The 16,739-nt window shown below is 38.8% G+C and overlaps 3 protein-coding genes across 4 annotated transcripts; 2 read left to right on the top strand and 1 right to left on the bottom strand.

Moving 5' to 3' along the window:
• Window positions 1–29: 29 nt before the first annotated feature.
• Window positions 30–2,806, bottom strand: LOC149006101 (uncharacterized). Of its 2 annotated transcripts, none has more exons than XM_089169175.1 (3): window positions 2,573–2,806; window positions 798–1,318; window positions 30–677 (listed from the first exon to the last, which is right to left on the bottom strand). In XM_089169175.1, the coding sequence occupies exons 2-3, from the start codon at window positions 1,309–1,311 to the stop codon at window positions 652–654; spliced, it is 540 nt and encodes a 179-aa protein (XP_089025301.1). In that variant the 5' UTR covers window positions 1,312–1,318; window positions 2,573–2,806; the 3' UTR covers window positions 30–651. The 2 variants fall into 2 exon arrangements, with proteins under 2 accessions (XP_089025301.1, XP_089025302.1); XM_089169176.1 differs by having other exon boundaries at window positions 798–1,099.
• Window positions 2,807–2,973: 167 nt separating this feature from the next.
• On the top strand, window positions 2,974–9,608 carry LOC149006100 (oxygen-dependent coproporphyrinogen-III oxidase, chloroplastic-like). The gene is made up of 8 exons (XM_089168729.1): window positions 2,974–3,731; window positions 5,091–5,166; window positions 5,802–5,896; window positions 7,288–7,371; window positions 8,603–8,690; window positions 8,788–8,912; window positions 9,003–9,101; window positions 9,182–9,608. The coding sequence occupies exons 1-8, from the start codon at window positions 3,192–3,194 to the stop codon at window positions 9,248–9,250; spliced, it is 1,176 nt and encodes a 391-aa protein (XP_089024855.1). The 5' UTR covers window positions 2,974–3,191; the 3' UTR covers window positions 9,251–9,608.
• Window positions 9,609–11,803: 2,195 nt separating this feature from the next.
• LOC149006099 (Ribosomal protein L12/ ATP-dependent Clp protease adaptor protein ClpS family protein) lies at window positions 11,804–14,826 on the top strand. The gene has a single exon (XM_089136049.1). It carries the CDS (start codon window positions 12,415–12,417, stop codon window positions 12,883–12,885), a length of 471 nt encoding a protein of 156 aa, XP_088992175.1. The 5' UTR covers window positions 11,804–12,414; the 3' UTR covers window positions 12,886–14,826.
• Window positions 14,827–16,739: the final 1,913 nt, after the last annotated feature.

The raw sequence follows: 16,739 nt of genomic DNA, 5'->3' as shown, positions 1-16,739 counted from the left end.
GCTGATATGTACCATCTCCTTGTTGAATGCTCATGCCAAGAGGAAAGCATATTGAGAATAGTCATCCTCACCTGAGGCTGGGTTCAACTTCCATGTGAAGGAATAGGCTACCGACATGGCACTGTGGTTTTGTATGAAAAGCAGCATTCGCTGAGAGAAATCACAGATTCACACTGTATTTGGTCCATTCAATATTCCTATCGCAGCGATTCCAGTATGTATCCTCAAAATATACAATTAAGTCCTGAAATAGCATCTTTACTGGAGATCCGAACAATCAAACCCTTTAAAATGGTGGATACAGATCGAATGGGTGTTGGGAATTTTGCTACGAGTGGGTTCAGGTTCTCAAGTGCTTGCACAGAGTTATCTTGCTTCTCCTGTGGAAAGAAGCACTCATTGAAAGAGCAATGGTTTCTATTTGAAGAAAATCCCACGAGGAAAAGGTCAGCAGCAGCTGGGGCAACCCATTAATTTGTACATATATTTGAGAAAAGAAGCTGATTTTCCTGCAAATAAACGAGTACGATGAGGAGTATGACCCCTTTTGAATGCTCATTCGTCGTACTGATTTTCTCATTATGTCTTAAACACATCAAAAGGAAAATGCTTCTGTACACTATTACCAAATGCACTGTTTTTTTGCTTCTGTTATAGAAAACTTTGTCCCTCTGCACCTACATCTCGAACACACAAGAGATTCTTATTAAATCAGATACATAAGAATATGAAAACAGGCCATTGGGTGGTTTCACAAAAAATGAATTGAGATTGCCACTACAAAAGCTTCAGTTCACCTGTTACATCATCAACCCCATCTGCAGGTCCCAGAATAGCCATCACTGTTCGGGAATTTGGTGCAATCTGTGTCCTCCCAGCATCAACTGTTATATGGGTTGGTAACTTGAGTGATTTTGCCCTTTTCTGCAAAACCAGCAGCTCTTCCTCATTCTCAATTTTCAGAACCACCTTAACTTGCCCACACATTTCCCACCTGTTTAAAGCTTTTGGAGCTTTACGAACAAGCTTCTTGTACAGGCCCAAAGTTGCATGACTGCACTGGGCACCAATCTTTCCTTTACCCATTTTTAAGTCACTCCTAACAACCAATACCATTTTAAAGTCGTCAATAATATCGGCAAGTTTTTCAATTTCAAGAGATTCAACCACAGCGGCCACAGCGTTTCCTCCAGCAGAGGCAGGGAGCCGAGTGTTGCGGTGAGTTCCAATTAGATAAACCAAAGCAAGGCAGCATGCCCCAATAAATAAGGCATTAGTCAATGACAGATCAATCAACGAAATGAAGTCCATTTTGTACCTATAAAGGGCATATAACAATAATCATTAATCAGATCTCAAATAGAAGAATGAATGCTGAGACCAGACTTTCCAGGTTCCAGTCTAGTCTTTCTTCTGGTAATTTGAAATTGAGATCTTGCTTTTCTAACACATGGGGAAATGAGGTAGGGAAAAAGCTTGCTTGGAGATGGAGAATTCAATTTGCCCATTGTAAAGATGGACTGTATCAGTATTGTTCGTCCTCACTCTCTCCCCCTAAACCCTCAATGCCCTGGACATTCCAACAAGAACCATGTAGAGAAAACATGGGGGGGAAAATAAACTTATGAGATGTATGGTGAACAGATAAGCTGAAATGGTGTCTTTTACTCTGATGTTTGAGATAAAAAGCAAGACCTAGGGAATGCAATCCAGTAACTAATATTAGGTTTCATCAAAGTCTACATTGACCCAATATATGCTAGTTGCTAATTTTGGTCCAGGAGTGATTTGTAATGCAAAATATTCAAATAGTTCATTCTGCAAACTTAAGAATTCAGGTTTTTTTCTTCTTTTTCTTTTGGTGGTGGGGGGGGGTGTGGGACAACAAGAAAAGAGTGCCACAAAAAGAAAAGAGAAAAATGGATTCGAATACTTGAGGAATTATTCATTTGCCTTAATTTGGACTTCCATTGTAATAATTTCTGTACCCATTTTCATATTCTCAACCAATATAATATGTGAATATCAAAGATGGAACTTTCACATCTATGAATTACTAGAATAGCATACTAATCTATACACAGCCATCCGTTATCTAATTTTCAGAAGAAAGCTATAAACAAGAACAAAATGTCCATAATAAAACATCAGTTCATAAACCAAATAGCGAAAAATCTCAGAGAGATTCACAGACAAGGGAAACCCAAATGTAGGGAACGGAATCAACTACCTCGTGCAGAAATTCTTAACAATGTTAACAAAATCCAAAGTCTAACTTAACCTGATGGGGATGTAACTCTTTTTAAGCATTTCATAAATCAATAAAGCCATGAACTAGTACCAAGCTTACATTTTTTAAGTATAGCCGAGTAACTGATTGTCTAATGCATTAACCATAGCCTTACGGAGAGTGAACTCAACCAGATCTAAAACATCAAATAACATCGTCCAAAAAAACTAAAAAAACTCCAGAAATATCTCATTAAAGGCAAAAACAAAACACTGAAACACGAGATATGACTGATTGTTTATAGTCTTTAATACCAAAAACAGATACTGAGAATCAGGGTACCTGTAGAAAGTCCGCCACACTCAATCTTAAAGAGGAGTCACCAGAAGTAGAACGGCATTGTCGGATTCGAAATCTCAGTGAGTTAGGGTAGTTAAGACAGAAAGAGAGGGAACGGTGGTTGCTATGCTGCTTGAGTTGAACGCCATATATCTACGATTCGTACAGGTTGAGCCACAACCGCCGCAGCGGTGGTCCGAAATGGGAAACGAAAATAAGGTGAGGCCGTGAGGGTTCCGGTTTGGAAATTCGTTTGGTTTTGAATTTCAGAGAAGGGGAGTAGTGGGAGGGATTTTTATTTGACGGCCCTTATTTGGCCACGACATTAAAATTTAAATCAACGGTTGAGATTTAAGAAATGAGAATTTATAATAAGCTGAAACATTTTTCTTATCTTCTCCTGGGAGCGGGAGTCTCGCTGCGCAGGGCAGGTACGATCCGGATTCATTACCATCCAAGGTGCCATCCATGGAAATTTCAACTTCAGCCCATAGAAACACCCTCTGGAGATTTTGATTCTGTTTTCTTTTTCTTCCATCCTTCATTTCCTCTCTCTCAATCTCTGCTCAACTCTCCCCTATTCCGTCATTCTCCATCATCCCCACCCGTGCCGACCTCAATTATGGCTACTTCTTCCACTCTCTCTCCTCGTCTTTCTCCAGTTAATACCTCTTATTCCTTCTCTTCTTCTTCTTCCACTCTTAGAGGCCTAACTCTCTCTTTCTTCCCCAGAAGCCCATCTCTGAAAGCACCTCTTTCCTTGAACAAACGAACCAACTTAAGCGTCCGATCAGCAGTAGCCATCGAGAAAGAGACACCGCAGGACGAACGGCCAGATACATTCCTCCGTGAATCTGACGGTCCATCGTCCTCTGTTAGGTCTCGATTCGAGAAAATGATCAGAGATGCTCAAGATAGTGTCTGCGCGGCAATTGAGGCTGCGGATGGCGGCGGCCAGTTCAAGGAGGATGTCTGGTCCAGGCCGGGCGGTGGTGGTGGCATCAGCAGAGTCTTGCAAGACGGTGGGGTGTGGGAGAAAGCCGGTGTAAACGTGTCTGTTGTGTATGGAATGATGCCCCCAGAAGCTTATAGAGCTGCCAAGGGTGAGATTTCGGTGGAGAAGCCTGGTCCTGTACCGTTCTTCGCTGCCGGAATCAGTTCGGTATGTAGCTTGTACATAATCTATCGGATTGAAGTATTTTTAATTGTTACTTTTGTTTGTAATAGATGAGAGAGATACATAATGCTCAATTTTTTTGATAATTTGAAATTGTGGTTTTAATGCCATGGAAGATAGGTGATTATATTTAGGACTCTGTTATTGCCTTTCCTTGAGGTGTGGAAGAGTTACTTTAATTTAGCTTGTAGATTCTCTAAGAACTGGCCCAACTGGGTGTTGATACTGGAGTTGCCAAAATCTTAAGTATATTTAATTTTCAGAATGAGCCTCGGGTGATACATTTTTGGATTTTCTGGATTTTATCTTTTAGGTTTCTACTGAAGCAGTTGGGTTGAGGGGGTGGTTCAAGAGTTAGGCAGTTTTTGCGGGACAAAAATGCAGGCCTTTAATGTCTGTTTATTCTGTTTGGGTTTCTTTTCTGTGGGAAAACCTGGACCTTGCAACATTTGTTAGAATATGGTATGAACGGTGTGGAAATATTCCCAGGTGCTTGCGACAAAGCATTTATCTGTTCTGTTGGCATATAATATAGATTGATGTTACAGGGTTATAACACCATATATTATATGTTTGGAAGCTTTAGTGAAAGGGAGCAGTATGACAATTCATTTATGAGTTGAAAAGAAAAGAAAAGCAGAGTAGGAGGTTCTGTCGAAGATACAGGTTTTAGGTACCAGCATGTTTATTCATTCTATTTTGCAGGTCATACATTTCTATCTTCTAGTAAGAATCTTAGAGAGAGATACTTTGAAGGTTTTTACGTTGGCTGGTACCAGACAAAATCAAATTGTTTTTTGGGAGGGGTGGGGGGCGAGTGTGTAAGTAACATCAAACAGTTGGATTTGTATTTAATGAGATTGATTCTGCCTAATTTATTTTTTGTTCACTTTTTCCCTTGCCCTAATGTGTGGAAATTTCTCTAATTATAAATTGTTTCCTCATGGATTCAGGTAAAAATTGTTCTGTTTTAAATGACATCTGCCTGACTCCTCTTCCTATCAATTTGGAAATATGGTAGTTATTTTGAATGAATTTTTCTCTCTTTCTTATGCACATGTATTTATATGTTGTTTCTGATGATCAAATGTTTCCTTTTGTTTTTCTTGATTGTCTTTTCCTTGGTGAAAAAGTTCAGTTGTTGCATCTTCATTAGAGCTTGATCGGGCAACCACTATGTATGCTATTGTAGTCTATTTCGTTCAGAAAATAAGCACTGGTTGAGAATTTCAAAATGCATATGCTGCAAAATTACAAAGTGGAGATCTGTATGATGATGATGATGCATATTTCTATTTTTGAAGATTTGATCTGATTTTGAATTGCTTCTTTATTGCTCATCAGGTTTTGCACCCTAAGAACCCATTTGCACCAACTTTACACTTCAACTATCGGTACTTTGAAACAGATGCTCCAAAAGGTATTCTACTTGAAAGCGTTATTGTCTCTTTTATGAACATTCATGCTGTGGGTGTCCGTGATCTCTACTTTTTGATACTGTCCCATTACTGTTCCTATTGAAGGAGAGTATAATTACTGTTGGATATATGAATCGAGGGTCCTTGGCAAGTGATTGATCAAGTTAGATGTGGAAGAGAACTCAAGTAACATATTCACTTGTCACTCCATCCTTTTCCCTTTCTAATGTGGTTGGCTGTTGGGACTTGGGATCATTAGATGGACTTATACATGGATAGAATGCATTATTCAACAAAGGTGCTGGAAGGGTATTCTAGCTGAATAAAATGAATGGTAGTGCTGGCAGTCTCCAGAATTGTACCCACCTTAATACATCAATTAGAACCTGTTGGACTGAGTTCCTTTGAACGGTATTGAGTTTTTCCTTTAATAAATCAAGTTCCAGGCAACTGCTGTTTATTTCTTCTGTGGTTTTAAAAGTCTTGAACTTCTAACCCCACCCCCTCTCTTAAGTTTGGCATGATTAACTCCAATTACATCTGGAAAGATTAAATACTATCTTACATAGTGTTGCTACTTCAATCTTGAACAGAAGGCCATTAAGTTTTGTAATACATTCAAAATATTGGAATGCAGATGCTCCTGGAGCACCTAGACAGTGGTGGTTTGGTGGAGGCACTGATTTGACTCCTGCATATATCTTTGAGGAGGATGTCAAACACTTTCATATGGTATATGCACATCATACATTGAGTGGTTTGAAGTTTAGTTCTTTTTCACCCAAAATATCCCATGATCTAATTGTCAAAATATTTAGAATCATTTTTGTTATCTTTTGTCTCATTTTTATTTGGGATAAAATACAACAAACTCAGCCTTATCCCAACTGAATGGTTTTGGCTATATGGATCCATGCAAAACAATGTATGGAAATGGATTGGAAGTAAGTGAAATGAATGGTCTATTAAGTGCTCATCCTGCTTACAGAAACATGTTGTAGAATGTGCTCCCCTGCATGTCTCTCTGGTAGGTCCCAGTACCATTTTCAGGCGATTCTCCTAGGAAATGCCTTGCATTTAGGTGCTTTTTGGATCTCTATGGTACCATTTAAGGAAATGTCATTTTAAATTGAACAGTATATAATACATCACCTAAAGCAAGAAATGTTGTATTGCTATATAGTACCCAACAAAGGTAGGTCTGTTGCATTAGTTGCCAAATGTTTTTTCTCTTGGAGGATGTTGACAAACTCTTTGGTTGATGACTTAGCTGATTACTCATTTTGGAAGGCAAAAAGGGTTCTGCTTGTCTTGATCATCCAGTCACAATGACATCATGTAACTTTAATTAATTTATGACAGACTCCAATTTGTAATCTCACAGTTTTCTAAAGACAGATGATGAAGGGCATCATTGGTTTTGAAAATTTTAAGTTGAACTACAAGGAAATGTGGTGAGAAAAGGTCTGGACTTTGGAATGACTGTGGTTTGAAGAAACAGAAGAAGCTAGGAAAAGAATAAGGATATGATGAGTGGTACCATGACAGTAATTTTGAGAAAGAAGAAGAGAATAAAGATAAATGAACACTTGAGACATCACACATCTCAACCACTGGGACTGTTTGGTTACATCCTCTGCATATAAACTCATGCAAGAAAATAGAAATTTGGTTTGCAAACAACTTCAGGACTCCTAATGGTACTCTCCGTGGGGGCCTTGGGGGGGGGGGGGTGTGAACTGAAAACACAAACTTATAGGACTATCAATATTCAACCTAGAACTCCTGTAAAATAGAAGCGTTTTTTTTACCATTTAGTATTAGAGAGTAATAAGTGTTTGAGCCTTTAGCTTTGAATTACATATGACCTCTCTCCTCCATTCCTGTTTTAGCCTTTTAGTTGTTCTAGATATGCCAATCCTAAATCTGTTTCCTCATATGAAAACCATCAAGCATCGTTGGTTCAACAAACTGGGGCCCTAACTACTATTTGGACTTTTCAATCTAATGTAGTAATTTATACTTTATAGTATTTTTTGTTTTGGTGGCATAGATACCCTGTTATATGTGACGTTTTAGCATTTCAGCTGGAGCAAATTTATATATGCTTTTCTCTCATGCAGGTTCAGAAAAAGGCCTGTGACAAATTTGATCCGAGTTTTTACCCTAGATTCAAGAAATGGTGTGATGATTATTTCTTTATTAAGGTAGTGTCATGCATAACTCTATCTGCTGTAATATCTTCTGCATGATGTTACAAAGTTTGCTATAATATTTTGATTATTCATAGCTTGTGTCGAAGCATAAACTTTCTGATTTTGTCTCCATTTCATTTTCAACTAGTCTATGAGGGGTTTTGCTTCAAATTGAAGGTAAGGCCATAAACATGGGAATTTGTTGTGTACATGCAATGCAAATATTTAAAATTTGTCTGGAGTAGATTTGTGACTGTAACTATATAAGAGAAAAACAAGGCCCTAGGTCTTTCCCTTGGACTTCTAGTCTCTTCCTTGGGAACACGTGATTGGTGATGGAGGTGGATTTGTACCATCTTTGGCAGGTTTTGAAGGTCTTGCAGTGGCCAGCAGTGATATTGGCATGCATAAGAGAGGCCATTGTCTTGCTTCTAGCTTAGAACATCTGCTTCCAATAAAATTGAAGGAGAGGTTCCATCTCACCTTATTTTAAAGCTCTGCTGGTGTAATTTCTTAGTAATATATTGTTTTGCATCGATTATTCTGGGCCCCTAATTCAATTCCACCCGATCTGTTTATGGACAAATATGTTAGGATTCTCGAGAAATTAATTTATTTCTTTCTATTGTCATAGTATAGTTCCTCAAAATGATGCCCTCAGCCATTCAGATGCTCCAAAGTTGAACCAACTTTGTAGTCCATGTGCATCCACAAGTCATTCGGCTTCTTTATCAGGCGAAAAGTATATATTTTTAATCTAGCAAATTGCGATGTTGCATGTGTTTCTGATGCTTTCCTAATGGGCTCAGTTACCAGAAAAAGGGTTTTCAACTTGAACCTTTGCTATCCTGGTTTGCAGATGCTTAACATGATGATAGTTAGGGACAATTGTTTGATACTGGAAATTGTGGTGGTAGGGTGGGATCTATAGTTTCTTAAATGTCTTCACAGCTAAAAGTGAAGTTGATTTAAAGTGGTGAAGAGGAGGGAGAAATGTCTGAAAGTAATTTTGGCGGGGGGGGGGGAGGAGGGGTGCGCTGTTGTGTGGATTATGTTGTGCCTCAACTGCCCTTCTGATGTCCTCCACATGGCAGTGCCTGTTGACAACCAAAATTCATGGTCATCTTGTTTACACTATTATCTAGTCATGGATTATGTTTCTGTCTCATCCAATATTATTACTTGTCAAGGTATATCGTTTATGTTGTCAATATTTACTAATATTAATGGATTATTCCTGCAGCATCGTGGTGAAAGACGTGGGCTTGGAGGAATATTTTTTGATGATCTTAATGATTATGATCAAGAGATGCTTCTTGACTTTGCAACTGGTAATTTGCCGGACACCAGAGTTTTCTCTATAGTATGCTCTATATACTTGATGTTTATAAACCTCCCCCCCCCCCCTTTTTTTTTCCTCTCTTGCAGAATGTTCTAATTCTGTGGTTTCTGCGTACATACCAATTATTGAGCGACGGAAGGATATGCCATTCACAGATCAGCATAAGGAATGGCAACAATTACGAAGGGGACGCTATGTGGAATTCAACTTGGTATAAGTATTGTGTTTTTAGTGTGAAATTAGATGACCATTCATCCTTTCTGAAGTATGTTGAATCGACCATTTATTTTGTGACATGAAGGTTTATGACCGTGGTACGACGTTTGGACTAAAGACAGGAGGCCGTATTGAGAGTATCCTTGTTTCGCTTCCACTCACAGCACGATGGGAATATGACAATGTAAGTGTAATGACATGATCAGACATGGATGGTAGTACTTCAGTATTTATGTTAACTTACTAGATTTTCTCTGTTTGCAGAAACCAGAAGAGGGAAGTGAAGAATGGAAACTATTAGATGCGTGCATCAACCCGAAGGAATGGGTTTGACCTCCTAAGGGGTCGATAGCATTAGATCATCTTGAGAAGCCAACCTCTACTTTTGTAATTCACTGAGAGTAGTGAAAAGAGTAGTGCAGATTGCAACGAGGAATTTGTGGAGGGGGGGCTCAAAAGTTGGTATAAATTTTGGGTAGGAAATGTTGTGTTATAGTTGTATTGCCTGGCTTTCAAATTAGCATTAGGATAACAATGCTATAGCCTCGGTTGTACCCTTATCACTGCATTGGTAGAATCTGCCATTGATCCAGAACCATGTGGCTTTCAGTTCAAGAATCTACTGGGTTTAAGATTTTGTCACCCAGGCACGATAAGTTGATTCTATGAATAGATTTTGTCTCTTTAGAAAGATTATTCTCCAAGAATAGATTCTGTGAGGTCTCTTTAGAAAGATTATTCTCCAAGAATATCAGTGTTGATTATGTATAAACAGAAAGACAGGAAACCTAGATGGTAAGAATGGACAAGAAAATAAGCCTAAGACTTATTTTTTGGTATCCACAAGGTTTCTAGCTCCCGGTGTTCCCCTCTCTCCCATTTGGTCTCTTAGGGCATGTTTGATTATATGAATCCAGAGATTTGAAATCTCTGGATTCATGAATCTGAGAATTATACCCGTTTGGATGTAAAAATCTCTAGATTCATGAAATCTAGAGATTTACCTTTTTACACTAAAAACGTGAATTTGTAGATTTATGGGTAAGGGGTGAAATCCAGAGATTTTAGAAAAGTTATACATTTGCACATTCACAAAAATCACGTCGATCAAATGGTTTTTTAGGATGAATTCACATATTTCATTCCACAACTAAACATCTAATTTTATAGATTATAATTCTATAGATTAGAATTATAGATTTGAAATCTCTAGATATTTGAAATCTCCAGACTCATGTAACCAAATAGGCCCTTAGCTATTTTTCAGATTTTCATGTCAACGGGATCCTTCGTGAAACTAGTGGATTGCCACCTAAATGATTATCAAATTCACTAAATGATTAATTAACAGGACCGGCACCATCAAGGAGAACAAAAGATTATCAAATCCATTCATGGAGGCTAAGATGGGGCAAAGCCCTTCGTGGGCATGGAGAAGTTTGATGGAAGGTAGGAATGCTCTAAGAGTTGGTTTGTGTTGGATGATTGGTACATGTGAATTAATCAACCATGGGAAGACAATTGGGTTCCTACACTTCAAACATTCAAATTGGTATCCAAGAGACCTAAAAATTGTCAAGTTCTCAAAGTGGCAGACCTCATTGATCAAGTGAACATAGTATGAAAAAAAGACTTGGTTATGTCAATAATGTCAAAGGATAAAGCTAATGAAGTTTTAACAATTAATTTGGGTATGTTCCCACCACAAGACTCTCAATTTTGGGCAACATCATCTAATGGTAAATTCACAGTCAAATCGGTATATGAAATCCTCTCCAAACTGAAGCTAGAAGAGTTAAAGAAGAAAGCCTCCTCCTCTCGACAAAGAGCTTGGCTCCAGGTAGATGATAAAGTTTGGGACTCGATTTGGTCTTGTAAAGCCCCTCCAAAAATGAAGCAACTAATATGGAGAGCTTGTGCAAAATGATTAGCAACAGCATAAGGTTTGAGGATCAGACATGTTGATGTTGATCCTGGTTGTCTTCATTGTGGTGCAGAATCTGAATCTGAAAATCACATTTTCCTAGCATGTCCCTTCTCTCGGGCAATTTGGCTCGGCTCCTCTGTGTCTTTTGTAGTTCCTCTTGGTGAGTTTGTGGAACTACATAGATGGATTCAATCTTGGAGCACCCTGGAGAATGTAGTAGGGAATGATTATGATTAGATTTTCAGTCTCGCAACTTTTCTCATGTGGCAGATATGGACATCGAGGAATGAGCTTATATTTAATAACAAAGTTATTTCCCCGGTGGAGGCCATTGATAGTGCAGTGCGACAATTTGGGGATTTCTTTGAAGCTAATAAACTGCCAATTAGAGATTTAGTGTTGCATCAGAGGGATAGAAAGTCAAATTGGAAACCTCCAACTCACGGCTGGGTAAAACTAAACTCAGGTACTGCAATGAAAGGAAGTAGAGGCAGTTGTGGGTTGAGCTTTATAATCAGAAATCCAGATGAGCAATGTGTAATGGCTGTTTCAAAACCAGCCCAGGCCCAATCCGTCTTAGAAGTTGAAGCCCTGGCACTGAGAGATGGTATGCTTTATACTCTGGGGGAAGGTTATGATATGGTGATTTTAGAATTAGACTGTGTTGATTTGATCAATGCGGTGAATGACCGTAAAACACAAGGTCCAAGTACAGACTTTCAATTTTAGATGATATCTACTATTTAAAGTCTAAATTCATCAATTGTAAAGCCCAACACATTTATAGGGAAAACAACTCGTGTGCAGACACCCTATCTTAGAAGGTGCTATCTTTGGCGAGTGAGATAGTCTGGCTTATTTCCTCTCCTTGGATCCTCTCTAAATGATTGAGTTGGACTCCTCGGCTGTTGCTAGTTGTTCTCTTGATTGAATGAAGTTTATTACCAAATTTTTTTATCAAATTCACTAAAATCAAAGCATAGTTTTTTTTTTTCAATTATGTGGCTTTTGTCCAGCACATTGAAGATTATCTCCACCAAATCAATTCCTCGTCAACAGACTGACTTGTATAATGGACATTTATCTGTGACCGTGTGAAGCGGGATGGTCGATTGCCTTGCAAGAACCCCAAGAAGGTTAGCATGGATTCCCCTAATAACGCTCCCACTTCCCTCCAAGCTCTACATCTGCTAGCTTATCAGAAAATCGATTGACTCACAGGAGAAGAGGGCTGCTAGGGTTTTCAGATCGAGAAATTTTCGTTTCTTAGTTTAATAGGTATTTTGGGTTTGATTCTGTAAATTCGGCTGGTAATGGGGTTGTCTTTTGTAAATTAAAAAAAAATCCTTTTTACAAAACCAGTTCATTACCTTTCTGCCCCTTCTGATAACCGTAGGATCAGCATTTAACACGTATCTTGAAAAATAAAGCCTGCACGGATATCAATCCAACTTTACCCTGATAGCAGTTAATATTCAACCAAACTAAAAAAAACAAAGCCGTCGATCTTCAAGCTATTCATCTTCTTGCAGGCGCAGAGAGGGAGTGAGAAAGCCAGCGGAACTTAGAAATGAAGTTCCTTTCAGGTGTCAGACTTTTCCATCGTTCTCTTTGCTCCACTGCTACCCCCACCGAGACGAGAACGCGGAAGCTCGAGAGAATTGCTGATGAGCTTATCGACCTCAATAAGCTGGAAAGGCATGACTATTCAGTCCTTTTTAGGTTGAAATTAGGTCTAAACAAGTATGGACCTGCAATCTCTGGACTTGATTCATCTGCATCTGCGGGAGGTGGTTCAGCAGATACTGATTCTAAGACTGTCGAGAAGACGGCGTTTGATATAAAGCTCGAGAAGTTTGATGCTGCTGCCAAGATAAAGATTATTAAGGAAGTTAGGACTTTTACTGATTTAGGATTGAAAGAAGCCAAGGATTTGGTGGAAAAGACGCCAGTCGTCCTCAAGAAGGGGGTCACCAAGGAGGAGGGTAATCCGATCGTTGAAAAGCTCAAAGAGTTGGGAGCCACGGTTGTATTGGAATAGAGGGTGTCTTTTTTCTTCTTCTTCCCATTCTTTCTTTTTAACTTTATTTTCATTCTTCATTTGGGATGTAGAAAAACAGCTGCTTTTGATTGAGAAATCAGAATTCGGGGTTATATTTGTCTTACAATTGCAGCCTTTCAGGCATTGTTGTGCTTTCTGTTATGATTGTGCTACATGATGAATATTTTCCCTGTTTCTCCGAAATATGCCAGAAAAGAAATTTGTGCCATTCACTGACTTTCTGGTTACACGGTGGTGGAATCCTTTTGAGGGTTTATTTTCATCTTGACAGGTTTTATGTTCCATTTACTGTCAGTTGTATAATTGTACTTCAAGTTTCACTTATTAGAACGTGAGATTCTATGTTTTTGTTTCTCCTCCTTGTCCGAGTTGTGGGTTATTGTGGAGAACGTCTCGTACTTTTGGCGATGAAATGAGATAGTGTTAAGAAATATTTTCATAGCCGACTGAATGCTTATGGTAGTTCATCTCACATCCAGTTGTGCCCGAAGAGAAACGAAAATTATGATGAGAGATTGCTTTGTCTGATTTCTTTTTGGCATCAAATGCGATTTACTAGGTTTCTACTATATATCATGTTCCTTAAAAGGGACTTCTAAGCCAGTGGCCATTGTCAGTAACAGGAAATTTGGAGTTGAGGCTTGAATGTAAACGTGCTGATGATGTTAAATCTACTCTAAAAGGAACTTATATTCAAACTATTACTGCATTCTGTTTTTCCTTCTTCGGTGGAATCCTAATCTTTATTTTGCTACAGATCTAGTCGTTTTACCCTCCCCCCAAAAAAAAAAAAAAAAAAAAATGAAGAGCTAGTCTTGTTTCAAATTGGAAACTTTTGTTTGATGTTGCACATATCAATTGTTTCTAGGGAGTGGTATTTCTGTTTGCAGGGCAATAATGACAAAGACTATTATTTCATGAACATGGCTTTTGGCCAAAGTAGCGGTGACTTGAGGCAGATACCGGCAGTTGCTGTGATGTTAATGCACTCAACAAGCTTACTGTTTGGAGCAATACTTAAAGCTTGTTCATGCTATAGGTATTTGAATTCCCAAATCTAAGCTCTTTTTTCTCTATGATGGAATGCCTGAGCTGGCCAAAAATGATATTCGGTTCCTCATGGGATCATGTCTTGAGCTGAAAAGATATCTTGGTTCTTGTTTAATTATGCAAAGCACAACATTCCTTGAATTTCATTGGAATTATCTTTTACTTTCCTGCTAGTTTTCTAGTTCATTTTTTATTTTTTTCATTTCCAGTAATTTTATTGATGAATAGTCTGGTAATTTTGAAATCTCAAAGCTCACATATGACTGCTCTCAAAACTGGGGTCAACCATTTAAAGGCCTTGCTGTGTAATTATATTCTAATGCTTCTTCCTTAATTTTCACCTGATCTCAATGCTCTCTGTTTTTTCATTGTGATGTTTGGTTTGAAATTTCATTCATTTTCTCTATAATAGACAAATAGTGTACTAACAGGAAACTCAGAATAACTCATTATGCTTCTCTTTTATTGGGTTGAAGGTAGAGTTCAGAAGGTAGCACTGCAACTAGCTTGAAACCAAGTGGGAGGAAAAAGAAAAATCCTTGGCATTAGACACTCTTACTGTTTTCAAGTGGCCAATATCTCAAATTTGTGTAAACTATCTTGCTTGCTCCTGATATAAATTTTCTTCCCTTTTGTAGCTCACCTTGTACCAATTTCTTTCTTTTCCATATGTTCAATTGATGGTTAAATTTTATTGGCCTTGGGCCAGTTCCATAGAAGGAAGAGAAATCATCATCCACATCCTTGTCACAGTTTTGTTTTCAATAGCAGTGGTTAGTACCCGAGTATTTAACCCAGTCAAGTAGCTACTCTGAAACTGTTTCATTTATATTTGCCCAGTCCCAATTATCTGGTGCTTAGCATTTGAGATTTGTTTTTCAAGCAAGTGTCCAAAAATGGATGGCCTTAAGAAGCAAAATATGTAGTACACTAGTATCTCCATCGATTGACTTTTTTATGGCTTAGATTTCGTATCCAGTATTGATATGCCGATTCCTTGAAGCATATTATAAATGGAACTTTAACTATCAAAATCTTGTACTAATTCTTGGGTTTAAGCTTGCAGATAAGTGCTTTATGATATCCTTCTATGGTATTTGCAGGTATCTCCAAGGATTAGAATCTGAAGTGGATGAGCAGGGTTTCTTCTCAGAAGTTTCTGGAAGTTTGAGAGGTATTTGGAAGGAGTGTCTCTAGAAACTAATGGCATCAGATGCCATCAAGAGTCTGATGTTGCTTCAATAGGATGGACCAGCCACCCAAGATATGCAGATGATCAGCAGCATAAGTAGAGTTCCTGAGCTTTTGGCCAAGTGATTCAGGTGCTAGGGTTTTAGGGAGATGGATGTCCAGGTTCTGATTTTGGGTCATACGCCTAGGGTTTAGAAGATCTAAACATTTATTGTTTTCAGTTCCAGATTTAGCATTGTGGTTTGGTAATTTAGGGCATCAAAATTTTAGTGTTTTAAGGAAGTGAACAGGCTGATGTTGTTGGTTTTGGGGAGGTTATGGATCTACAAGTAAGGGGAATTCTGATGGAGGGTTTAAGAGATATAAGTGCTAGGGCTATGGGGAAAAGAGGATGCTGAGGGTAGGAGATGAAGAAACATCAGTGTTAGTGGGGGGAAGATGAGTGGAACAAAAGCTGACTTTTTACTTACCTGTAACCAAGTCTAGTAAGGGGCTGGGATAGAGATGGAGCAATGTAGACGGACCCAAAAGCTCTGGCGAGGAAAAACCCTCAGTTTGAAACCCTGAGACTGCTTGCTCGACACCTGGAGATCCCTTACCATTGACGAGAAGCTACCACACATTGATCTTATGCTTCAACAGACTCTTTATTAGTAGTATTCTCAAAGCTGTGTTTTGTTACAAGCACAGGCTATCTATTCATAGCCTTAACAATGACTCCCAATGGTATTGAACATGCAGTTAGAATTCAAATAGGACTTCTACTTCTAACTTAAAAGGACTCCTTATCTCAACTTAGATGGACTCAAATAATAATATAAAAACAGAAACTGAACTACTAATAAACTCCTGATTACAACTATGCCCAACTGGGCTCGAGTAGGACCGCTAAAATTGCCAAACTACCTGTGATATCAAACTGTTGCTTCCTATGCTGCTGGGCAGTAAGCCTAGGACTTCCTTTTGGGCTTTGAGATTTTTCTTGGGGTAGGTCTGGTTACCTACATCAGTGTCTCATCATTCCCTCCATCAAATTCTAGAATTGGCTCTATTTTGGAGGCTGAGTTCCCCCAGCTGTGCACCCCTTGCAAGATTTGGGGCTTGAAACAATCTCTACTTAATTAGCAAAGCAACAGCAACATTGTTTCTTTGCCGGTGAATATGGTGCCCCATAGCCCATAACTGTAAAACAGAAAGATTGGTATCTTCAATCATCTTTGTGAATGGCCAAAGACCATCAACCTTACCCATCTCGCATTTTCTGATGTTCTAATGATCTTCTCCAAAGCGGATCACTGATCCATCTCTTCCATTATCTTGGCCCTATTTCTCTTTGAATCCCTCTTTGGCCTCTGAGTCAACCTCGACAAATTCACCCTCTTTCTCTTTGGTGTCCCTGATCAACTTCGAACCTCTCTTCTCCAACTCTCGGGCTTTAAGCCTAGCTCTTTCTCCATTGTCTACCTTGGCCTTCCCCTCATTCCTGGTAGACTTACCCGCTACCACTGCCTCCCTATGCACGATCATATCCGCAAGAAACTCCAACTCTGGAAGGGCAAGCTTCTGTCTTTCGCTGGTAGAGTGGTTCTCAT

Source organism: Hakea prostrata, chromosome 9, assembly GCF_041222555.1.
Source record: "Hakea prostrata isolate BN-2017 chromosome 9, UWA_Hpros_2, whole genome shotgun sequence".
Taxonomy (NCBI): Eukaryota; Viridiplantae; Streptophyta; class Magnoliopsida; order Proteales; family Proteaceae; genus Hakea; species Hakea prostrata.
This window is presented reverse-complemented; position numbering and strand designations above follow the sequence as displayed.